General features: G+C 38.6%; 1 protein-coding gene across 1 annotated transcript in view; it reads left to right on the forward strand.

Moving 5' to 3' along the window:
- Positions 1–19825, forward strand: part of LOC140509584 (aldehyde oxidase 2-like) — a 128502-nt gene extending 108677 nt beyond the window's left edge. The window contains exons 35-36 of the mRNA XM_072617220.1: positions 19183–19258; positions 19408–19825. Of these exons, the coding sequence (XP_072473321.1) occupies positions 19183–19236 (54 nt within the window). The 3' untranslated portion in view covers positions 19237–19258; positions 19408–19825. The remainder of the gene's footprint in view (positions 1–19182; positions 19259–19407) is intronic.
- Positions 19826–25938: the final 6113 nt, after the last annotated feature.

Consider the following 25938-nt stretch of genomic DNA (forward strand, 5'->3'; position numbering starts at 1 on the left):
CCCATTCCAATCCATCCTCCTCAAAGCCAACAAAGTGGTTTTCCCAAGGCATAAATCTAAGAATATTTCTCCCTCACCTCCACCCTATCTTCCCATATTCAATGAACTCCAGTAGTTACCTATTACCTCCAAGATCAGATATAAATTTTTATTGAGCATTTAAATCTCTTCCCAACCTAACCCTTTACTGTCCTTTCAATCTTTAACATATTCATCTTCTCCATGCATTACCTGCCTACTTTCTCCAGCCATACCTGCTTACTTGTTCTTCCTCACATATCAGGCTTTATCTCCCATCTCCATGCCTTTGGCTGTCTTCCAAGCCTAAAATGTTCTTCCTTTTCATTTAAAAATCCCTGGCTTCTGAGGTTAAGCTCAAATCCACTTTCTATAAGAAGCCTTTTCCAGTCACCTCAGCTGCTAATGCCTCAGCCTCTAAGAATATCTTCCATCTATTCTGTATCTTGTATGTTGTCTTGACCTTGTCTCGCCACTAGACTTTGATGACTCTGCAAGAGAGAGTGAGGTATGTTAACTAAGTGACTGAGAACTTAGGTAAGATCATTCATTATAGGCTATCTGCAAGATCCAACAATCTGTCATAAAACTTGGACTAAACAGACAAGAACTATCTATAGACCAAACCATATAACTAGTATACAGACCACAGTACCGGACTGTTGAGAAACTAAGAGTTGGGAGGAATGGTCTCATGACAGATGGAATCCCAGTCTTGAATGGTGTCATGCAGGACTATGCCCCAGCCTCCCATCTTCTCAATTTATATCTCAACCAACTTGGTACTGCTGCTAAGTGAAATGTGTTCATATCCTGACAGAGAATATAAAATGTATTTGTTTTATCGAAAAGTATTTAGTGAGCACCTATTTAAACAATATACTGTGATAGGTACTATATATATATGTGTGTGTGTATATATGTATATATATGTATATACATATATGTACACACACAATATATACATTTATATAATATATATTTATCATATGTAATATATTTACATATCACATAATATATAAATATATGTTAATATATTTAATAAATATAAAATATGAATTGCTACCTTCAAAGACCCTATAATGTAGTAGCAAGAAATATCACATGCACATAAATAAATATACATAAATCAGAATGTGACAAGTGCATAAAAAGCATATAAAGTTCGCCATTTTGAGTCTGACCTTATCTCTGGGAGCTGTTTTAGGACTCACTCGGACTTGTTGACTAGTTAGTTACTGTCAGAAGGAACAGCTCAACATCTATCTCACTAAAACTAAATACGATATTTTATATGCATTTTACAGCATTTAAGAGGATAATCTTCCACCTAAAAAGTAAATTTATCTTACTCACCCTAGCAGGTACAGAACTTAGAACTAAAAGGACCCTTAGAAATAGTCTAGTCCAACCCCTCCATTTAAAAAGAAGTGGTTTTATTGATAGTGCTTATTTTCACATTACATTCATTCCCAAATACAATCTATCCCCACCTCCACCCCTGCATTGAACACCTCCTTTTAACAAATTAAAACAGTTAAACAAAACCAACCAACTAACCATGGACTCTGTGAACCACATCTGACAGTACAGGCAACGTTCTCTACCCCGCTAGGAGTAGGTTTGTTGTCTGTTGCCTGGGGGCCAAAATTGGGCGTGATAATCAAGGTTCAACTTCCTTTGAGTATTCTTGTCATTTGCATTGTTGTAGTCGTGTATATAATGTTCTCATCTTGCTTAGTTCCTTCTGAATTCGTTTATGCAAGTCTTTTCATGTTTTTCTCAGTTTCTCATAATTATCATTTCTTGCTGCACCTTAGTATTCCATTACATTCATTTACTACAGTTTGTTCAACCACTCCACACACAATGAGTCCAGGTCTTTGGTACCACAAAAGGTGCTGCTATGAATATTTTGCAATACAGGGGAAAACCCTTCCATTTGCTGGATAAGGAAAGTCATCTGTTTAAGGACTAGAGAGGTGAAGTCACTTTCCTAAGGCCACATAGAATTATACAGTTTACAGGGTTTTTTTATGGATGAGGGGATTTGATAATAGAACCTTCCCTAAAATTCTTGCTTGCCATAGCCAGCTTTCCCCTGTAATAAATGGCATAGAACTCCAGGGTCTTTCCCAAATATGTACACAAAAGCTTAAGATTGTGGAGTTCTTTTTTAAGGAAAAAATTGGGCTCCCTCTGCATATAATCCTGTTGCCTACCTCCATGATGAAATCAGCTGACCATCTGTGTAGGTGAGAAAACAAATCAGGGTCTTAAACTTTCACAGTTGAATAATAGCTTTGTCTCCTTCACATCTGGCATTTAAAGTCTGTGGTTTCACTTTTACACATAATATAGATAATCTGCACTACAGGTTGTTAGTTAATTCAATCATGAGTCAAATGTGAATTAGTAGCAGTCAAAGGTACTAGACATCTAGACTAGACTAGACAAAAGTACTCAAGACATTCAAGGACCTCACACTCTAATGTACATAGCAAACTGCTATGTACAAGCGAGCTATAAGCAGGATACACTGGAAATAATCAACTGAGGGAAGGTACTAGAATTAAGGTACAGTGATCCCTTCTACATCACAGGGGTTAAGGGCATGGCACCCTGCAATCTGGAAAATCTGCATATTATTTTTTGGCTCGCCTTTTGTATCAGTGAAGAAGTCTGAATTTTTTCATTTCCTTATGTGGGATGTTTACAGTACCTTATTGTAAAATTTGAGTTGATACTATACAATGCTATATACATATTTTAAGCATTTCTGAATTTCTAAACTTTTTCTGTGTCATCTGCTGGCCTGCAAGTGTCATTTGCAGCTTTCACAAAATTCCCATAAAATTCTCCATTTAATTTTTTATGCCAACCCATGATGTATCAAAACCTCGATGGGAAAAGTCAAGATGTGGAAGGGGTAACTATAGTTGGGAAAGAGGTCCTGTAAAAGGTGAGATTTTAGTTGGGACTTAAAGGAAGCCAAGGAAGCTAGTAAGAGGAGATGAAGAGGGAGTGTATTCCAGGCATGAAGGATAGCCAGAGAAAATGCTCAGGGCTGAGAGATGGAAATGTCTTGGTAAGTGTAACAGCCAGGAGGCTAGTGTCAATGGATTAAAGAGTTTATGTTGGTGAGTAAGGTAAAAGAAGACTGGAAAGATAGAAGGGGCTAGGTTCTGAAGGTCTTTGAATCCCAAATAGAACATTTTCTATTTGATCCTGGAGGCTACCAGGAGCCACTGCAGTTTATTGAGTAAGGGAGTGACATTGTCAGACTGCAATTTAGGAAAGCCCCTTTGCTGGCTGAATGGAGGATGGATTAGAATGGGGAGATTTGAGGCAGGCAAACCCACCAGCAGGCTATCCCAATAGTTCAGGTGTGAGGTGATGAAGATCTATACCAGAGTAGCGACAATATCATAGAAGAAAATGGGGCATATTTGAAAGATGTGGCAAAGATGAAGTCAACAGGCCTTTAAAACACACTGGCTATGGAGAAGGGGAAAGGGATAGAGATAGTGAAGAATCAAGGTTGACACCTATGTGATGAGCCCGAGGGATTGGAAAGGTGGTGTTGTCCTCAATAGTAACAGAGGAAGTGTAGGACAGGGAAAATTTAGAGAGAAAAATAATAAGTTCCATTTTGGACATGTTGAGTTTAAGATGTCTATTGGTCATCCAGTTCAAGATGTCTGAAAGGCTATTGGAGATGCCACATTAGAGGTCAGCAGGAAAATTAGAACGGGATAGGTAGATTTGAGAACTGTCAACACAGAGATGGTAATGAAGTCCATGGCAGCTGATGAGATCAAGTGAAGTGGTATAGAATAAAAAGAGAAGATGGCATGATCTGGATGAAGATCCAGAAAAAAACACAAGAAGTAGTCAGAGAGGTAGAAGGAGAACTGAAAGAGATGGGGGTGGGGTGAGGTAAGGAGAGAGAGAAGGATATCAGAGAAGAGAGTGATCAACAGTGAGGTCAAGGAAAATGAGGATTGAGAAAAGGCCATTGGTTTTATCAATTAAGAGATTACTAGTAACTTTGAATACAGTAGTTTCAATGGAATGATAAATTCAGAAACCAGTGTTATAAAGGGTTAAGAAGAGACAGAGAAGAAAGAAAATGAAGGTACCTATTGTAAAAGGTCTCTTCAAGGAGTCTGGCCACAAATGGCAGAAGAGAAGACAGGATGATAGCGGGGACAGATGGATGAAGTGAGGGTATTTTCAGGATGGGAGAGACACGGGCATGTTTGTAAGGCAGTAGGGAAGGAGCTAGTAGATGGGGAGAGACTGAAAATAAGTAAAAGTGCAGGGATGAGAGAAGGAGAAATTTGTTGAAGGAGAATGGATGAAACGGGAGTGCTTGTGAGTAGGTACAGTGGTTAGCACTGGTAAGGAGTAAAGTCACTTCATCATGTGAGACAGAGGTGAAGAAAATAGTGGTAGAAGGCATATGAGTGATATAAGGTAAGGAAGAAGGAACTCATGGCAAATGGCCTCAATTTTCCTACAAAATATGTGGCAAATCTTTTAGCTGACAGGGGAAAAGGAGGGGAAGCAATGGGAGATTTGAAGAGGGATGAAAAGATTTGGAAAAGCCACTGTGGAGAATATGACAGTACAGTGAGACTGCGTAACATAAACTTGTAGTGGACCCAGTCAAAATGGTTACATGACTTTCTCCACTTATGTTTAGCAGCACATGTGTAAGAGCAAAGGTAGCAAATGATGGGACATCCAAGACCAAGGCTTGGCAAGGCACAAATGGTGAAATGATAAGGGGGCTAGGGATTTAGGAGAAGGACATTGTAGAGTTGAATTGATTCACCAAGGGGTCTAGATGGGAAAAAGAAGAGAGAGTAGTTAGTGCAGGGAAGGCATCAAGGAGTTGGAGGACTCAATGTAGACAAAGAGTAGGGTTTGATAAGGGAAGGCAGAAGAAGAGGTGAAAAGCCAATAAATTATGGTCAAATAAGGGGATTTGGGAATTCTTGAAAAGAAGGTGGTACAATTGTGGGTGACAGAAAGATCAGGGGTTTGTGTGTGGTGGGGTAGAGGTATAAGCCATGAGAATTGAGGTCAAGGAACTGCATGATCATGGTGTTTGAGGGTGAGTCAGTATGTATGCTAAAGTCCAGTGGTATGAGGGCAAGAATTGAGGAGGGGAGAAAGACTGTGAGCCATGTAGCAAAATTATTGAGGAAGGAAGAGGAGTGACCTGGGGGTCTGTAGACAACAGCTACCAAGATTACATATACCATTTTTCTGGTTTTGCTTTCATCATCCTACATAAGTTTTCACAAACTTTACCATGTTCTCTGATTTCCTCATATTTGTTATTTCACATGATGCAACACTGAATTATGTTCCCATGTTTTCACTCACCCTTATATGATATTGATACAAGAAATGTGCTCTGTAACTCTTACAACACTTTAATTGAAGACTTGAATAGATTACTTAAAGGGTTCAGTTTTTGTTGTTGTTTAGCTATATCAAAAATAGAGGAATGCCAAAAGAAGGGTAGAACTACTCATTGATAAGAATGGATGAAATGATGAAAACTCACCATGGGGAAAGGAAAAGACTGGGACTCACCTCTGCTTCTACTGTTTTTTCTGCTGCAAAAAGTGATCTTGAAAGGAAAAGAAAAGAAAAAAGATGGTTTATAAGGGAGCTGAGACTCAAGATAAGTAAGGAAATAGGAAGAGAACATGTAGCTGCCCTTAATGAATTCAAGTCACCAGGACCAAGTGATTTACATCCTTCTGTACTAAAAAAAAAATACTGGCAGATGTGATCAGCCACTATTACAGAACTTTGAATAATCATAGATTGTGAGAAAGGTATTGCAGGATGAGAGAAGGACAAAGAAAGGAGTCTGCAAATCATAGGCTATGAAGGTTGATTCAATTACTGGCAAGATTCAATATATTACTAAAGGAGCGTTAGTGAATATCTAGAAAAGAAAGTACTGATCACAAAGAACTAGGTCATTTCATCAAGAACATGGTCATGCCAGGCTAACCTAATTTCCTTTATGGATAGAGCAAATAGTATAACAGGAAAATGTTATAGAGTTTGCCTAGATTTTAGCAAGCCATTTTACAAAGTCTCTCATCCTATTGTGAAAAAGACAAAGATGTGGGTCAGACAAAATAGGTGGACTTCCAACTGGTTGAAGAACTTGACCCAGTTAGTAGATATTGATGGCTCAACAATGTAACATATCCAGTATAGTCTCTCTGAGGATCTGACTTGGCTCTGTGTTGTTCAACATTTTTATCCATGACTTAGATAAAAGCATAAACAACTTGTTTATCAAATTTTCGGGTGACATGGAACTGAAAGAAAGAGCTAAATATGCTGAGTGGCTGAATCAGGATCCAAAAATATTGTAGGCTAGAATATTGGCTACATCTACTAAGATGATATTATCCTGGATAAATAGGGAGCATGGAGTATAGGCCTTAAGAGTGAGGAAGACTTAGGTCACATTGCCTCCCACACTGGTTAGCTGTGTGAATCACTTAACACCTCAGTAGCCCCAGCACCTCAGTAAGTTACAGACTTTTCTAATCAGCATTGCAATAAGGAATTTCCACACCAAGAATTCCCTGAACTGATAACAAAAGGTAAAGTCATTCACTTAGGTTCAAAAACATCAATCTCACCAGTACAAAATAGGGGAGGCAACACTAGAGGATTGCAAGCTCAATAGGAATTGTCTGATTTGGTTGACAAAAAAAAAAAAAAAAAAAAAAAGCTCAGGCAATCTTAAACTACACAAAGAGAGGCCCAGTGTCCAGGATATAGGGAGGTAAATAGTTCTGGTGTATATTGCTATAACCAAATTCAGTATTATGTTCAGTTCTGGATATCACTTTTTAGGGAGGTCATTGATGAGTAGATCATATCCAGAGGAGATGAAGAACACGAGATGGACCATCAGAGAATCCACTAAGAAAAACTGGGATGTTTAGCCTGAAGAAGAGTAGACTTAGAGTGTACGTCATAGCTGTTTTAGTATCTGAAGGATTGCCACTCAGAAGGATTAAATTTGGTGTAAATTTATTTTGCTTGGCCCCTGAGGGCAGAATTAGAAACAATGGGTGGAAGTAACAGAGACATAATTTTGGCTCAATGTAAGGAAAAACTGTCTAACTATTAGAGTTGTTCAAAAGTGGAATAGGTTACCTCAGGAGGTCAGGGTTCTTTTACTAAGTCTTTTTATAAAGTCTGGGTGATCTCTTCGAGGAGTCTATTCCAGTAACAGTTCTATGAGCTGAACTCTGAGGTCCCTTCCAATTGTAACAGTCTGTGATTCATTGACACTGCCCACTACTAATCAACATTCTTTATATAAGGATGCATGTAATAAATAATAATGTCACACTTATAAAGTGCTTTCAGGTTTACAAAGTACTTTTTTTCCCTAAAAATCCTTAGAGACAGACTGGTAAGGAAAATTCTCATTTTACAGAGGAAACCGAGCTTCAGAGAATTAAGTAACTGGTTCATTGTCACACCACTAGTAAATGTCAAAGCTGATTTAGTGCTATACAAAAAAAAATCTTCACAGACAAATTTGTTTACTTTCTTTTGTTAGACAAGGGAGTCATGGAATCTAATTGTTTCCCTTTTTGCCTTAGCTGCCAGGAAACTTAGAACTAACTTCAAAGATCAGCTATAGGAATTAGCTCATCTCAGATGATTCCTAGTAAGATCCATTCCTCTTTTCCTTTTGGTGGGTCTTTGTTCTGGTTTTATTCTTAACAAGTGCTGCTTACTTATATGTTTCCTCAAATCCTTTTGCAAGTAGGTGAAAATATAAACCTCAAATAAACACATCAACAAAAAGAACCTACCAGTTCCTTATTTTCTGGAGGTTAAAAATCCACTTACTGTGGTGTGCATTGAGGTTTCAGCTGTCCTATACGTTCCTCTGAGCCTGAATTCAACAACTGCTGAAGAAAGCATCCCAAATACCTGGCAGTTACCACAGGAGCTAGGTCAGTGGCATTTGCAAGGTAGGAGCCATGACTGCGTATTGTTTCCCTCGAGGCCTCCAATTCATGTAGCTTCTACCTGTCAGAAGCTCTCCTTAGGCATTGTCTTCACAGCACAAACTATTAAGCTTCACAGCATCAAAGATTATAGAATTTAAACTGGCAAGGAGTTCAGAGGTCATTTAGTCTTACTTAATAAATTAGGAAGCAGGTCCAGAGAGGTTAGGGTTTTGTCCAAGGTAACATAGATAGTAAGTAACAGATCAGGATTCAAATCCAGTTCCCCTGACTCCAAATCCAGTATTTTCCTCCTGCACTATACTGTTGCCCACTAATGTGAATAACTGAGCAAAGTTAACATTCTTTCCCATTAAATTGCTTTCTCCACAAAAGTAGAACTCTATTAAAAGACCTGTGTGCATAATTTGTAAACATAAGAAAGTGTATCGTCAGTGGTGGCAGATATGATGCTAAAGAGATTCGCTTTGCAGTAATTCTGACCACCTCTAGCTGGACCCCTATTTCCCCCCATGGGTTAGCCTCACCCTCCTCAATCACAGCCTTCAGAAGTCATAGAATTATTCATTGTTAATGGCCATGACTTATTAACACAATCAGATCATATTTAAGAAACTCAAACAGACAATAAAGACAATGCTTCCAATAGCAGGTTCATTTCTACTCTTCCCAGCTAAGCTGAGGAGAATGGAAGGAAAAAAATTATTCAGAGTTTAAAATTAGCAGTACCTTCCACAACAAAGCTGAGGAAGCCAGAGAAGAGAAAAAACTGTGAACTGGAATTCTACTTGCTCTCACAGGCAAGGCAAATCAGGGTAAAACTAAACAGTTTCCACTGGTGAGAGGGGAAGGGGGCAAGTATTTTAAGTGCCAGGCATTAGGTGGCATAATAGAGTGCCTGGCTAGGAGTCAGGGAGACCTAGGTTCGGTCTTAGCTTTCTAGCTTTGTGACCCTGGGAAAGTCACTTAACTTCTGCCTGCCTCAGTTTCTTCAACTGTAAAATGGAGATAATAGTAGTACCTACTTCCCCAGATTGTTGTAAGGATCAGATGACATAATATTTAAAATTTAATTTATTTCATTTTTAATTTATGAAATAAAACATTTCCATAACATGGTAGAATTTTTAAAAAAAATTGCACATGAAACTGAAAATCTATTATGTACAACTTGTTATTCCTTTTAAATACATAATAAAGTTATCATGTCAATTTCTTTTTTTCTTCCCTCCCCCTCAGCCTAGAGGTAGCTACCATTAGTCAAAAATATGTGATATATATATATATGTATGTGTGTATATATGTGTATGTGTACACATATATATGTAAAATTAATCTATAGCTACTTATGTTTATAAGTATGTATAAGAAATCTTTCTCTGGTTGCAGACAGCATCTTCCTTCATATGTCTTTTGTAGTTTGAGTGTTTATCAGTCAAAATGACTTAGTGACTCATAGTTGTTCTTTAAACAACACGGCTGTTACTAAATACAATATTCTCTTGGTTCTGCTCATTTTGCTCTTCATTATTTCATGCAAATCTATTCCTGTTTTTCTAAAATCAATGAACTCATCATTTCCTATTGCACAGTAGTATTCTGTCATGATCATATATCATAAATTGTTTAGCCATTCCCCAATTGATGGACATCCCCCAAATTTCCAGATCTTTGTCATGACAAATAGAGCTACTATAAATATTCTGGAACATATAGGTTCTTGTTCTTTTTCCCTTATCATCTTTGGAAATAGATCTTTGGAAATAGTGGTATTATCGGGTCAAAGGATATAGGCAGCTTAGTAATTCTTCGGGTATAATTCCAGATTGTTCTCCAAAATGGTTAGATCAGTTCACAGTTCCACCAACAGTGAAATTAGCATCTCAACTTTTCCACATCCCTTCCAGCATTTGTTGCTTTCCCCTTCCATCGTTTTAGCCAATCTGCTAGATGTGAAATGATGTCTCAAGGTTGTTCTGCTCTGAATTTCTCTAATCAATAATGATTTAGAGCATTTTTTTATATGACTATAAATTGTTTAGATTTCTTCCTTGGAAAACTGCCTATTCGTATCCTTTGACCATTTATCAATTGTGGAATGACTCATATTCTTATAGATTTGACAAAATTCTTTATATATTTGAGATATGAGACCTTTATCTATCTGTCCATAAGAACTTTTTCTCAATTTTTTGCTTTCCTTCTAATCTTGGCTAAGTTTGTTTTATTTGTCTGCCTATCTCCATCAAAAGATTTAAATAGAACACAACTTTCTAACTCACTCTTGGTAAGTTATTGGAGTAAAAAAAAGTGCTAACTTATCAGAGTATATCAATCAACAAATATTTATTAAGCACCTACTATGTGCTAGGCCCTGGATATATGCAACCATTGCTCTCACTGTGGCCATTCACAGCTTCAGAGCAGCTTGATGCTCAAAACCCATATTTTCTCTCCCTGATTCTATATGTGTGGATCCAAAAACATTGAGAAATGATAGAAGAATGAACAGTGACCATCCCTTATGTATTTCTTGCTGCTCTCTGAAGGAAAGGTCCTGCAAAAGGGATCAAGAAACTTGAGTAGACCCCATTTCAGGTCCATTAACCAAACTGAATACATATGGCACATGGCCTGATTTGCCAAGATACTCAAGTCTTGCTTGCCTGCTCCAAAACCAAAGGCCATAACTATCCAATCAGAGCTCATTCAGCAGTGTCAGAGCCCACAGTCTTGAACTTTTCTTGGCTGTAAGGAATCTTTTGTCAGCCCTAAAAGATATCGGTTCATGTCTTACAGACTGTCTTGGAACTGCTACATGTTAGGACCACCCATTTTTCTTCCCACACAGTCTGGTGAAATCTGACCATGGCAGATTATGGACAGCGATGCAATAAGCCAACCCAGAACATATGGATCATATGATATGTACTAATCCTGTGGTCCTCAAACTACATCAGTCATTATGGGTGCTTAGAGAAGATGAAGAATAATATATTGACATGTTTAGACAAACTCTAGATTTTGAAACACAATTAGAATATATAATTAAATATAGGTATTTGGCTTATTAGGGCTCAGGACTATTTTTTTTCAGTCTTCACATTCCAAAGGATGAAAAATTAAATTAAGGCCCTTGAGGGCTCTAATCAAAACAAGTGAAGAAATACTAATCCCAATTTACCACCCCCAAAATGACAATTTTTTATATTACACATGTAATATGTAAATGCTACCACAGAGGTCCAGACTCAGCTTAAGTTTTTCACAACTCTTTTCCCCAGAAATGGATCTTATATAGTTTATATGTTAAATTTATGAAGGATCCTTGTTCTTATATGTACATATATAATGTATACAGAGTAATCTCAGAAGAAGCATTGGGCAGGTGGGCTGGGAATTGGTTCAGGAAAGACATCTTGTAGAAGATAGGATTTGGCTCTCTTTTTTTATATTAAAATTTGTTTTGATTAAATGATAGAAATCCATTTTCTCTCCCTCCCACTCTCTACTCTTTGTAACAAATAGGCATAGTCAATCAAAACAAATTTCTTTGTTGTCTGTGTTCAAAAAATATTTTTCATTCTGTACCTTGAATCCAGCTTCATCGTAGGTCCTCTGGAAGCTTGAATTCATTGGTCAGAGTTTTTAGAGACTGCAAAGTCATTTGTTTTTACAGCATTTTTGTTACGATATAAATTGTTTTCCTGTTCCTAGTCATTCCATCCTTCATCAGTTTATATGTCTTTGAAATTGCTCATTTTTATAATATTGATGTTAATAGTATAAATTATTCTTCTGGTTCTACTCACTTCACTCTGTATTAGTTTGTATAAGTCATTGATTGTCTCTCTGAAAGAGACAGTGGTGCATGGGATGGTGAGTTATTTAGGGAATTATAGTAGGACTACCTAGCAACAGTGAGAGCCCAGTGGAAGTAATGTTTCATAAATTCGCAGTAGACCCAGTCAACAAGGTCTCATTATTTTCTCTGTGTTCATTAGTATGTGTGTAGAAATGAAGGCAGCAGATATTGGGAGTAATCTAACATAAATGCTTAGCAGGGTAAAATTGGCAATAGGAGAAGAGGGCAAGGGACTCAAGAAAAGAAGACAGTATTGAGCTGAACTGGTTCACCATGCAATCAAAATGAGAAGTGTAGGAGAAAATATTGTAAGCAGCTAGAAAGAAACAATTCAAGTATTGTGGAAATACAATCAGGATAACACAAGATTTAGCAGCTTCTACATTAAGGGATCAAAGGGCATGGAATATGATATTCTAGAAGTCAAAGGAACTAGGACTAAAACCAAGAATCACCTACCCAGCAAAACTGAGTATAATACTTCAGGGGAAAAAATGGTCATTCAGTGAAATAGAGGACTTTCAAGCATTCTTGATGTAAAGACCAGAGCTGAGAAGAAAATTTGACCTTCAAACACAAGAATCAAGAGAAGCATGAAGAGGGAAACAGCAAAGAGAAGTCATAAGGGACTTACTAAAGTTGAACTGTTTACATTCCTACATGGAAAGATAATATTTGTAACTCCTGAAACATTTCTCAGTATCTGGGTAGTTGGAGGGATTACACACACATACACACACACACACACACACACACACACACAGAGGGAGACAGACAGAGACAGAGAGCACAGAGTGAGTTGAATAGGAAGGGATCATATCTAAAAAAATAAAATTAAAGGGTGAGAGAGGAATATATAGGGAGGAGAAAGGGAGAAATGGAATGGGGCAAATTATCTCTCATAGAAGAAGCAAGAAAAAGCTTTTCCAATGGAGGGGAAAAGGGGGTAGGTGAGAGGGAAAAAGTGAAGCTCACTCTCATCACATTTGGCTCAAGGAAGGAATAATATGCACACTCAATTTGGTATGAAAATCTATCTTATGCTACAGGAAAGTAGAGGAGAAGGGGATAAGCAGGGTGAGGGGGATGATGGAAGGGAGGTCAAATGGGAGAAGGGAGTAAACACTTGGGGAGAGACAAGGTTAAAAGAGAGAATAGAAGAAATGGGGGGCAGGATAGGATGGAGGGAAATAAGTTAGTATTATACAACATGACTATTATGGAAGTCATTTGCAAAATGACACATATATAGCCTATATTGAATTGCTTCTCGGTGGGGATGGGTGGGGAGGGAGGAAGAAAGAGAAGTTGGAACTCAAAGTTTTAGGAACAAACATTGAGAATTGTTTTTACGTACAACTGGGAAATAAGAAATACAGGTAATGGGGTATAGAAATTTATCTTGCCCTACAGGACAAGAGAGTAGAGGGGGATAAGGGAAGGGAGGGCACACTGATAGAAGGGGCAATCAGAATGTAAGGCATTTTGGGGTGGGGGGAGAGGAGAGATGGGGAGAAATTTTAGAACTCAAAATTTTGTGGAAATGAATCTTGAAAACTTAAAATTAATAAAAAATAATTTTTTTTTAAAAATGAGGAATGGGAGAGTGTGGCTAGGACAGGGCTGATGATCTGGAAGAAAACTGAGGGAGTTAAAGAATTGGAAGTTGTGGTTTGGATAAAGAACAGGGTTTAGGGTTACAAGGCAGAAGAAGAGGCAGACTGTCAATAGATTGTCAGATAAGCAAATTTCAGAGTTCATGAACATGCAAATGGAATATTTGTGGTTGATGGAAAGATCAAGGTATGACTGTCTTTGTGTATGATTGATGCAGTGAAGAGGAATAGATCACGTGAAATCAGTAAGTTGAAAAACTGTGAGGACAGAGGACTTGAGGAAGCATTAATAGATATGGTGAAGTCCCCACGTATGAGAGCAGGAGTTGGGAGGAAGAGGACAGCAAGCCAGGCACTGAACTCATTAAGGAAAGTAGGGCTGTGTCCTGGAGGTCAACAGACAATAAATAGCTACACCAAAATTTTGATTAGGTGATAGACATGTAGTGAGTGAATCTCAAATGAGGAAACTTACCAAGTGATAGTGGTCAAAGGAGAACTGGGAAGTGGCCATGGGGGAGCAAGGAGTATTTATTCTAACTCCCCCAACTTCACCAGAGGAATGAGTGCTAGTGCAGCCAATGTTGGAAAAAGCCAGGGAGGATGTGTGATCAAGAGGGGACCAGGTCTCAGTGACAGCCAGTATGTGGAAGAAGTGGGAAAGGAAAAGATTTAAGATGAAAGCAAGTTTGTTGTCTATGGAGCAGACATTCCAGAGAACACAAGGGAAGAGGTTTAGAGTGGGATAAGGGGAATGGTGGGGCTAGTGTTGAGGGGAATGGGAATAAAGGATCAGACAGTGGGACTCAGAAATGGGGTTCAGAATCACTGAATGAGCAGAGTGTGAATAAAGAGGAGTTCAGTAATCATTAAATTTGGGTAGATTTCATTGTCAGGGGTTCACCTTCAGGGGTAAAGTCCTCTCAGAGCAGCTAGATAGCCCAATGGATAAAGCACTAGACCTGAAGTCAGGAAGACTCATCTTCCTGAGTTCAAATCTAGTTTCAGACACTAGCTGTGCAACTGTGGGCAAGTCACGTAACCCTGTTTGCCTCAGTTTCCTCACCTGTAAAGTAAGCTAGAGAAGCAAATGACAAACCACTTCAGTATCTTTGCCAAGAAAACTCCAAATGGGGTCACTGAAAAGTTGGACATGACTGAACAACAACAAAGATATCTGGAATTTAGGCAATTCAAGCTAGGGGATAAGTAGTTGAAGTACTAGTCTCTCTCCCCCAAGGCCAAACACCACTCTGAAGACTCAATGGAATGGCCTTTCTCTTCTTCTCTGGAGAAAAAGGAGTCTGGTTCTTGATTGAAAGGTGTTTCTCCTTTTTCTGAAAGAGACTGGAGATCACACAGGAGATGTATGATGGATCAGCACCCTCATCCCTCACCACAAAGATGGGAAGAGTGGTGGGATGGAGTGGAGTGCTCTGTCTTCTCCCCTTACTTCAAAGGCAGGAGATTAGAATGGCTTCCCTCCTCTTCCCAAGGAGACATTTGGAATGGCCTGCACTCATTTGTAAAGAGCTTAGCACAGTGCTCAGCAAATAGTAGGTGCTTTAAAAATGTTGTTTTCCCTTTCCCCATCTATATCTCCTCTCCACAAAAGTGAAAGGGAGTGTAATGTAGAGTCAAATAGGGAAAAATAAAAGGATTGCCATGAGGCAATGAGAGCCCAGTTGAGAGATCAAATGTGTAGAGCAGAGGTATAAAATGACAAAACACTCCCTAGTGCATCTGAACCAGATTAAAATGTAATTGAGAAATATTTTTAAAAAACAGAAATACAACAGAACATAGCTAATGTTAATGTGGTTTTCTATGTCAATATGCACCAGCAGGGATCCTTATATAAGGTTTAATGCCACCACCTCTTCTTCCCTGAACCTCCCCCCAACCTTTCCACACCCCCCACTTTCCATTTGAGTTTGACACTAGTATAGAGAGGGGCAGCTAGGTGGCATCATAGTGCACAGAGTGCTGGACCTGGAGTCAGGAAGGCTCATCTTCATGAGTTCAAATCTGGCCTCGGATACTTGCTAGCTGTGTAACCCTGAATAAATCACTTAACCTTGTTTGCCTCAGTTTCCTCATATATAAAATGAACTGGAGAAGGAAATGGCAAGCCTTTCCAGTGTCTTTGCTAAGAAAACACCAAAAAGGCTCACAAAGAGTTGGACAGTACTAAATAATGACACCGTGTAGAGGACTGAGCCCATAGACCTGTTGAACTTGATGAGGTTAAATGGCCATTGTCTGTATAGGTCTTTAAATATGTAGGAAGGACTATGCAGATAGGTGTGAATATCCTCTTGAATTCATTGGTTAGGTTAAAGAATTTTTATTTGCATTTTCCTGATAGAAGATGTCAATGGGTACTTCTTGACCCATTCACACCTCCAAACCTCCCCTGCACATACTATGACCTGGAAGAATTTTTAAAAAAAACAAAAATCTCAACTCCCTGGGACAGTGTGACCTCATTTTTGCCATTTTCCAACTGCTGTGTCTACTTCTTGCATCTTTTGGAAAGGATGTGTTAATGGACTGCCCTACTGTTCAATTTACCATCCCTTTGACTTCTCGGACCAAAACACACTTCCCTAGATACCACCCCATCACTTTTGTTGTTGTTAAGTCATGTCTGACTCTGCGTGACGCCTTTTGGGGTTTCCTTGGCAGAGATACTGGAATGGTTTGCCATTTCCTTCTCCAGCTCATTTTATTTGTATTTATAACTCCAGGGCTTAACACAGTACTTGGCACTTAGTAAGTACTTAATTCTTTTTATCCAGTCAATGAATCAATCAAAATTTACTAAATGTCTAGTACTGTCAGACATTTTGATAAGTGCTAGGGGCATGAAAGGATGCTAAAGACAATCCCTTGCCCTCCCAGACCTCACAATTTAATGGAAGAGAAAACAAACAAATATGTACAAAACAAGGTATACACAAGATAAAGAAGAAATAATTAACAAAGGAAAGACATTAGAACTAAAAGGGATTGGGAACAGTAATGTCCTCATCCGCTGAACTTCATTAAGTTGATAAGGCCTTCTTGTTCTACCTTCAACAATAACATGATCAAATTGGCCCAGTTTCATAAGTTCCTTCACCTACTTTTGTGGTTGTTCAGTTGTATCCAACTCTTCCGACCCTTTGGGGATTTTCTCAGCAAAAATACTAGAGTGGTTTGTCATTTCATTCTCTGGTTCATTTTACAGATGAGAAATTGAGGCAAACAAAGTTAAGTGACTTGCCCAGAATCATATAGCTATTAAGTATCTGAGGTCAGGTTTGAACTCAGGTCTTCCTGACTCCAGGCCCAGCACTCTATCCACTACCATCTAATTTCCTGTACTTCCTGTACCTCCCCATCTCCACCCCCAAACCCCAACTACTCCTACTACTCCTCAGTAATTTAGGACTAGGCATTAAGAAGGTAGATGTATTATTTGATTCTAGCACTGGCAGAGTATGTGAATGGTGGAAGTATAATTCAACTCATTTCAAATAAATAAAGTAGAAACTATAAAGTGTTCCCCCAACCAAGTTCACTTCTGGGTGTGGCCTAGTTAGTGGATGAGATGCTTCCTCATTTGTAGGACTTCTGGGTTGATTCACTGCTGGTTAGGGTAAAGTAGGTTGTTTCTCAAGGAAGCTAAGTGGAATGGTGACTAGAGCATCAAGCCTGGAGTCAGGAAGACCTGAGATCAAATTTGACTCACATACTTATTAGCTGTGTAACCTTGGGCAATTCACTTAACCCTGTTTGACTCATCTGTAAAATGAGCTAGAGAAGGAAATGGCAAACCACTCTAGTATCTTTGCCAAGAAATCCCAAATGGGGTCCCAAAGACTTGGACAGGACTGAAATGACTGAACAACAACCACCACAAGTTATTCCTCAGAACCGGTTTTTCACCAGGTTTGACTGTTGCAGCTACCAACAGATTATACCATGAACTGCTGTGGCTGGACCTCTGGTGGTTCTTTAAACATTTAATAGTTCTTAATCTGATCCATTCCATTTCTAGTGTTCATTCACTTAAGATCAGGAAAAAATAGACCAAAAAGGAAAAGAAGAAACAAAGGTGCCATGTGTTCATGACAACATGGTAGCCCAGATAGAGAGATAGGGCAGCCACAATAGCACCTGCCACTACCTCTACCTCTCTTCCCACAAGAAGGTCTAAAGCATTTCTTCCTCTTCATTCAAAAGCCATGAGGAAGAAAGATTTGATCTGTTCTTGACTTTTTTAATGCCTACTCAATTCCAGCCAACTAACTGGTTTTTTGTAACCATGTTGTAAACCAACAGGAAACAGCATAATGTTCTGAATTATCTCCCCTTTCCCAACCCTTCCCTCAGGATTTCCAGAAAGAGGCTTACCTAGCAGTGGATAGCAGCAGGCAGAGAATATTGTACATGCTCTAAGGCCCCATAAGCCCACATCATTACAGGACAATGACTGGAGCACAGCACAGTGTGCAACTATAAATTACAGAATCAAGACTGTGAGGGAAGAACAATGAGACCAGGACAAGAGTGATGGACTTGGAAAACAAGGAAGGATGCCACAACTAAAGAGGAAGAGAATGAAGCAGAGGTTCAGGAGGAATCAGGCAGAGGGAGGGATGAAAGGGCAGAAGATTCTAATTATAATTCATACTTCAAGATCATGGAAAGTTTTGGGTGGATGAAGTAGAATATAGGTGTAGGTATGGGAGATGTTTGAAGGAATAGCAATGTTCATATCACGGTACCAAGGATGAGAACAGGAGATAAAACAGAGAAGACTGTGGGCCAAGTTCTCCATGTCTTGGGAAAGAAAGGAGAGTGACAGCAACAAGGATTTTGGGACAATATGGATAAATGTTCCTTACAATGCCTACTTCACCAATGCTGAAATTTTAAATAAAAAGAACTGACATTTCTATGGTTTTTTGGAGACTGAAGGTACTTTATATGAATTATTTCATTTGAATCTCTCCCTTATGAAGCCAGTACTGTATTTTTTGTTATCTTCATTTTCCAGATGAGAAAATCAAGACTTATAGGGTTACGTGAATTGCCCGTGGTCTCATAACTAGTAAGTGTCAGAGACAGGATTTTAAATGGTCGCTAAATCTAGAACTCAGTTCACTACACTATGATACCTCCCTCTATGGTACCCACCACTATCCTGGGGAAGATGGTACTTGGCGCTACCATGAAAATGGGCAACCTCTAACTAAGTAAACTCCGATAAGCAGCCATGAAAGCTATCTCCACACTTTGCCCCAGTACCCAGTACTCTTATCAAGCACTGATGTTACCATTATAGCAGCTTACCATCAGAACTGTAGAGTCACATTCATTTAATAATTTCTTCTACAACCTTTATACCTCCCAGATGGGCAAAGTCAACCTCTTTAGAGCATCAAATTCAACCAGGGCCAAGCAACTCTCCTTTTATGATAAGCATAGAAAGAATTGATCTCTTAGTTGATCTGCCTCTTCTCCCAAGGCCTAAGTTTGTCCCATTTAATTTTTTTTAAATTAAAGATATATTGACATTCTTTTCATGGTAAGTTACTGTCCATGTAATATCACTACAGTATTAATAAATAATGTTACATGTTCTCTTTCTTAGATCCCGATTGACGATGCAAAGACCTTTAAGCCTTGGTCTATCCCTGTTGTTTAATATCATCATCACTTTCTAAAAGGTGAGATCCTTTCAGTTCACAAATTCATTCATTTATCTGTAAATATGAAACCTATCTATTCAGCTATTTACTGGCATGCCAAATAAATTAAAGAAAGGCCTTGAACCCTTTCTTCTATATTTATTCTCTTTAACCTTTTTTTCCTTCAGATACTGAGGAGGCTTTCCATGATTTAAAAGAATGAATTAAATTACAAGGATGGCTTTTTAACCCAGACTAGACCCAGAACTCCTCTTCATATCTATTCTACCTAGCCATGGAAAAACATCATCGGTTTTAGAAACACTGCTACAGTTCTTATAGTTATTACAATTGATCAACACTGTGATAGGAAATTTGTTGGATATCACCATACGTTTATCCACAAACACATGCTTTGCAAGATATAATTCTATTTCTGGTTGATTTTTGACATTTTTATAAAGAAATAAGGCCTTCTTTTACTTCTTAACTATTAATAGTCATCTCTAGTGCTAGAAATAGGATTACCACCTAAGTCTATTTTTAAAATACTTTTGTATTGATGCTTTTTGTCTTTGTATCATAAAGACCTCTTCCCTTCTCTTCTTTTCTCTTCTCCTTCCTTCTAAAAGACTGAACTTTCCATTATTACACTATCTTTAAAGAATTAGTTAGTAGTAGTATATACTATGAGATTGAGGGGTAGTAATGGGCTTGGAGTCAGAAAAAGCCTCAGTTCCTAGCCCACTTTCCTCCCCAAAACATTTGGGCATAGGTAGTATTATAACACTCAGTTTATGAATGAGTAAAATGAGACCCAGAGACCTTAGCCAATATTACCCAGCTAGTGAGTCAAGGGAGTGGGATTTTTAATCAAGGCCTTCGGACCCCAAGTGAAGTGTTTCTGTCACTTGCCTGAAAGCCCAAGACTTGACTTCTTGTCAGAGCTCCACCTGTTACATGACTTTGGCTTGGTGATGCCAACTCTTTTCATCTGTAAAATCAGGGAGTTGGACTACATAATCACTAAAGTCTTTTTCACCTCTAACATTGTATGTACATTAGAAGGCCAAGGGAAGGTTGTAGCCATCAATCACTCAATAATGGTTTAGAATAGTTTTGCTTGTAGTGTGGAGGGATGCAGAAAGACATTTGGAGATGTTTTGTGCATGTGTTTAGCCTTCATTGCCAAAGAAGACCACGCCATCAGAGAAATAATGACAACTTGCACTTGACTTTGTTTTGAGTGAGGGAAAGCTGTGCAGGTCACCAGCCTCACTTCTCCTCCAGAGCCATCTGAATCCAGTGACCAGATGTTCATCAGGATGACTGGAGATGACCCAGGATGAGGCAATTGGGGTTAAGTGACTTGCCCAAGGTCACATAGTCAGTGAGTGTCAAGTATCTGAGGTGAGATTTGAACTCAGGTCCTCCTGACTCCTATACTGGTGCTCTATCCACTGCACCACCTAACTGCCCTAGAGATGTTTTAAAATATTCATTGATACAGAACAGCTGCTTTTTTAAAACTTAGCAAGTTTATGAACAACAAGTCATATGGTTCACATTAATATTGGCCCAATTCTCTCCAATACTGAAAAGCACATAAATTTAATAATGAGGTCTCATATCGGACAAAGTGGGTTATAAAGACCCATCGTGTTGTAGTTATGTCTACAACTATGTTATAATTTAAAATACTTGTGCTCTCATAGGACTCCATAGTCCTGAGTTTTTCAGTCCTTAAAAAGAAAATCAATTGTCATATGAATTGGGCTCAATCTGATCAAGTGGGAAATAAATTGTTTTTATTTGTGAAGGATAACTAACACACTGGATAAACCTCCCAAAATTGCCAGAACATTTCATAAGATGAAATTTAATATGGGCAAATGTAATGTTTTACACTCAAGAAAATCAACTTCACAAGTACAGGATGGGGACCCCAAGTTTGGCAGCAATAGTTCTGAAAAAGATCTGGGGGTTTTAGTGAACTGAAAGCTCAATATGACTCAGAAGTTTGAAATGACATCTCAAAAAGCTAACATGATTTAAGACTGCAACTACATTATAATGGGGATTCCTTTTCGGGTGTGGTTACGATTAAGTGACTTCTGAGGTTCCTTCCAATTCTAAAGGTCTGTGATTCTGGGCATAAATGGCACTTTGGGGACCAGTCATTAGCACTAGGGAATTACATGGCACACTGACAAAAATTAATATACTATCTGATATAATCACAGCAACCAGGTCACCCCTCTCAATTATTTATGCCTAGATTGATTGAGGACTTAGTGAATCAGGACATCACCAGGAGTCATGGGGACCTGAATTCTGAACTTGACTTTCTCTCTGTGTGACCTTGGGCAAGTCACTTAACTTCTCTAGTCTCCATTTTCTCATTTGTAAACAAAAGAGCTGGACTAGATGATCTCTTCTTTAAAGTACTTTTCATTTCTTATAGTCTATGATTCTACAGGATGGGCATGATATAAGCCCACGATTCTAACAGAATCCAACATGCACATATTATGTGCCAGACAGGCAAATGAGATTCAAAGACAAAATGGGGGTGGGAGGTGGGGGAGGGAGGTTTAATATGTAAACAGATAAGCCTACACATCGGAAGAGCACATTAACAACTATGGGGAATAAAGACTTGTCACAGGATGTAGGATGTGGAGGAAGTGAGGGATTCTCAGAGGCTGAAAAGAGGAAGAAAATCACAGGCAAGAGGGAAAACTATGGCCAAGATGTGAAAGCAGGACATGGAATGCTAGGAAACAGTGAACAGGTTTGGCTGGACAGAGAGTGTATGATTCCATGATTCAAGATGCTACCTGAAAGCTGAAGGACAGGAGTTGATAAATTGCAGAACAGAGAATTAAATAAGTTTGCCTGAAGAGAACAGAGGACATCGAATCCACCAGTTCTGAAGGCCCTGCACTAGTTTCATAGCTTGCTCCTGGGAAGCAGGGGGTAAAGGACTAACACTTTACCAAAGCATGCTGATACCTGGGATGGGTTGTTATCCTACCCTCCTGAATCAGGATTTCAAAGAAGAAAGGAATTCCAAAGCAGCAAGCTGTCAGAACAGCAGAGTCTGTAACATAAGAATCCAGGGCCAGATAAGACACCAGAGATGTGGGAGTCGATAGAAAAAGCAAATACGGGCGGGAAGAGGAGGGCCGGGGTAGGACTGGGGCAAGACGAACAAGCGCTCAGAAATGAAAACAGAAAAGAAATCAAAGAATCAGTCTGCTATGCATGCACCTCTGTGCTCTTAACAGTGATTTGAGGAACCCTAACCCAGCTCATCTTATCCCTTAAAGGGATGAAGTACTACCAGGTTCTGGAATTCTAGAATGAGATGAATATGTAGAAATAGATGCAGACAGAGATAGAGATGTATAGATATATGCCTTTTCAACTAGGTTAAGTAGATGGTCAGTAGCTGGAACACAAAAAACATACAAGAAGATGTATCAGGGAGATAATTCAAGTGATAATTAATTAAAAAGAATACAAGAATTTATACCTTATCTACTTTTTGAGTAAAAATTTAATATATTTAATGATGGAATAAATTGAGAGGGTAAAAACATAATTTTATCATCTGCTTTAAGTTATAGTAAATGTAAGTTATAGATTTGGGGACAGGCTATTTCTATCTAACATTCATTTTATCCTTACCAATTTTGAAAATGATGAACAATACTCAGAAAAAAAATGAGGGGTTTGAATAAAATCAAGTGTGTGGTGAATTATGCTATTAAATCAGGATTTTCTACTAACCAGTATTTTACTGGCATGATTATCAATAAAAACACTAAAAAAAACATGGATGTTTGACTGATTCTTTGGATTCACATAATCAGACTACTGTATTTGGTAATGGTACAACTTTCTTATGTGTTTTAAAAATAATTTTGTATTTATGTTTTTATGTTTATTCCAGAGACATACCAGGTAGACCTACACACACACAAACACACACATACATGCGCATGCATGTGCAGATGCACACACACCCGATTGATCCCACCCTTGTGAAAAAGCAAAGCAAGTAATAAAAAAATCAAAAAACATTCAATACATAATCTAATTTAACAACATATACAACACACCCCTCTGGTAGGCCCCCATTTCTCTGATGTGAGGAAGCAGATCTATCTCGTTATTACTTCTCCAAGTTTGACTTCTCTTTAATGATCTTTTCATTTGCATTTTTGGAGGCATCATGGTCACTGTTCTTTTGGTTCTGCTTTTTTTTTTGCCCTACATTAGCCTATCCAAATCTTCTCATGTTTCCCTAAATTTCTCACATTTCACTCCCTACTACACAACAATATTCCATTATGTCTATATACTACAGGGTTTTTTTCAGTCATTCGTAATCAAAGGACAGTCACCTATTATGAGATACTGAAAAGTCCAAACTTAAGATCAATGATTTAGTGCTATCAAGGTTCTAAAATTAAGAAGAGGAACTAGATGTACATTTAAACTTGGGTTGCCTAAGTTACGCTCCTCTACGAGCAAGTTCAGCTTGTATGATTCAATTAGGCAACGCTAAACTGGATCTGATTTCACAACTCCATCATCATTTACTTCTATTATTAATGTAGGAAACATGTTGACTCTGGAGCAATGCTAAGCCCAGCATGCTTGTCAATACAATGACAACATCAGTGCAGGGGACCAAGACACAGGACTGTGCCAGTGCGTGACCTTCTAACTCCCCCAACATCTTTTTTCTCTTCCCTAGCTCTCAAAAACAAGAAAACACTCTACTCTATCATGCCATCACAAACTAACCCTACCTGTGAATACCTTTCCCCAAAACACACTACAGGGTAATACCCAGAAGTTGTCAAGAAACATTTATTAAACATCTACAGTGTGCCAGGTACTATGCTAAATACTAGGGATACAAAAAGGAAAAAAAAAGTCTCTGCTCTCAAGGAACTTACAAACTAACAGGGAAGACAATATGTAAACAATTATGTACAAAGAAGATATATGCAGGATAAATTGGAGATAATTTCATAGGAAAGGATTCTTGGCAAAGGTAGGATTTTAGCCAAGATAAAGGGGGCCAAGAAGCAGAGACAGGGAAGGAGAGCATTTCAGACATGGAGAACAATTGGTAAAAATGCATGGTTGGGAGATGTAGCATCTTATTCAAGGAATAGCACGAAAGCCAGTCACCAAATTGTATAGTACTTGGAAGGAATAAGGTGTAAGATGACTGGAAAAGTAGAAAGGCATTAAGTTATAAAGGGTTTGAAAAGCCAAACAAATTTTATATTTGATTCTGAAGATAATAGAGAGGCACTGGAGTTTACTGAATAAGGGAGGGACATGGTCAAACCTGTGGAAGATCACTTTAATATCTGAGTAAAAGATGGATTGGAGTGGACAGATTTAAGGCAGGAAAACCAACCATCAAGCTATTGCAATAGTCCAAGGGGAAATTGATGAGAGTTTCTTCCTTGATGGTAGCAGCATCATATGAGAGAATGTGTTTATATAACAGATATTACTAAGGCAGGAATGACAGTGCTTGATAATTCATTGAATATGGAGTATGAGAAAGAGTGAGGAGTTGAAGATGATATGTAGGTCATGAGACAGGGTGACTGGGAGAGAAGTGAAGCCCTCTACAGTAATAGGGAAATTTGGGAGAGGGGAGCAGTCAGCTGGAATGATAATGAATTCAGTTTAATACACTTGATGCCTGAGCAAAGAGAGGCAGACATACCACAATTGACCTGGTGCTGCCTTTTCAGCAAGTTAGCACCCCAGGAACCATGTAAGAGAAGACTGCACTATATTTACTGCAGGGATATGCACTCACAAATTTCCCAAGGCCCAAAAGGCCTAATTCAGCTCCTCTACAGTGATAAGCAATTCTGACCAAGCACAATAGGAGTGCAAGCAGTCTTACACCCACCAGAAATAATCACCATCCCACTTTCTCCTTAACCACTCCAGCTAAGCACTGCATATACACTGGAAAGTGGATATAACTAAATTAAATTAAAAATAAAATAAATACATAAAAAATTTGAACTTATTTTCAACACAATTTATTGTTGTTTAATCATATCCAACTGTTTGTAATCACATGCACCACAGCACACCAATTCTGTTCGTGGGGTTTTCTTGGCAATGATAGTGGAGTGGTTTGCCATTTCCTTCTCCAGTGGACTAAGGCAAACAAAGGTTAAGTGACTTGCCCAGGGTCTGAGGCTGAATCTGAACTCAGATTGACTTGAGGCCCATTGCTCTACTCACTGGGTCACCCACTTCAGTTTACCTGTTCCCAAATGCTGTGCTGTTTCCCTTGTTACAATACTGACTGTTCCTATCTCTACAGATAAGTTTCTACTTTTAAAAAAATCTGCCCTCCTATTACTATGGAGACCTAATATTGTCATCAATCTTTAAATCAAATAAAGCCAATCAGAAATAAAACCTATCACCATTTCTAGGAGATAAAAGCAAAAGAGATCATTTAAACTACGGTATTTCTTGACAACTGTCTCTTTTGCATTTGCCCATCTCCTCTCTGGGGCAGCTAGGTGGTGTAGTGGATAGAGTGCCAGACCTGGAATCAGGAAGGCTCATCTTCCTGAGACCGTGTGTGACCCTGGGCAAGCCACTTCACCCTGTTTGCCTCAGTTCCTCATCTATAAAACGAGCTGGAGAAGGAA

Source organism: Notamacropus eugenii, chromosome 6 (genome assembly GCF_028372415.1).
Source record: "Notamacropus eugenii isolate mMacEug1 chromosome 6, mMacEug1.pri_v2, whole genome shotgun sequence".
Taxonomy (NCBI): Eukaryota; Metazoa; Chordata; class Mammalia; order Diprotodontia; family Macropodidae; genus Notamacropus; species Notamacropus eugenii.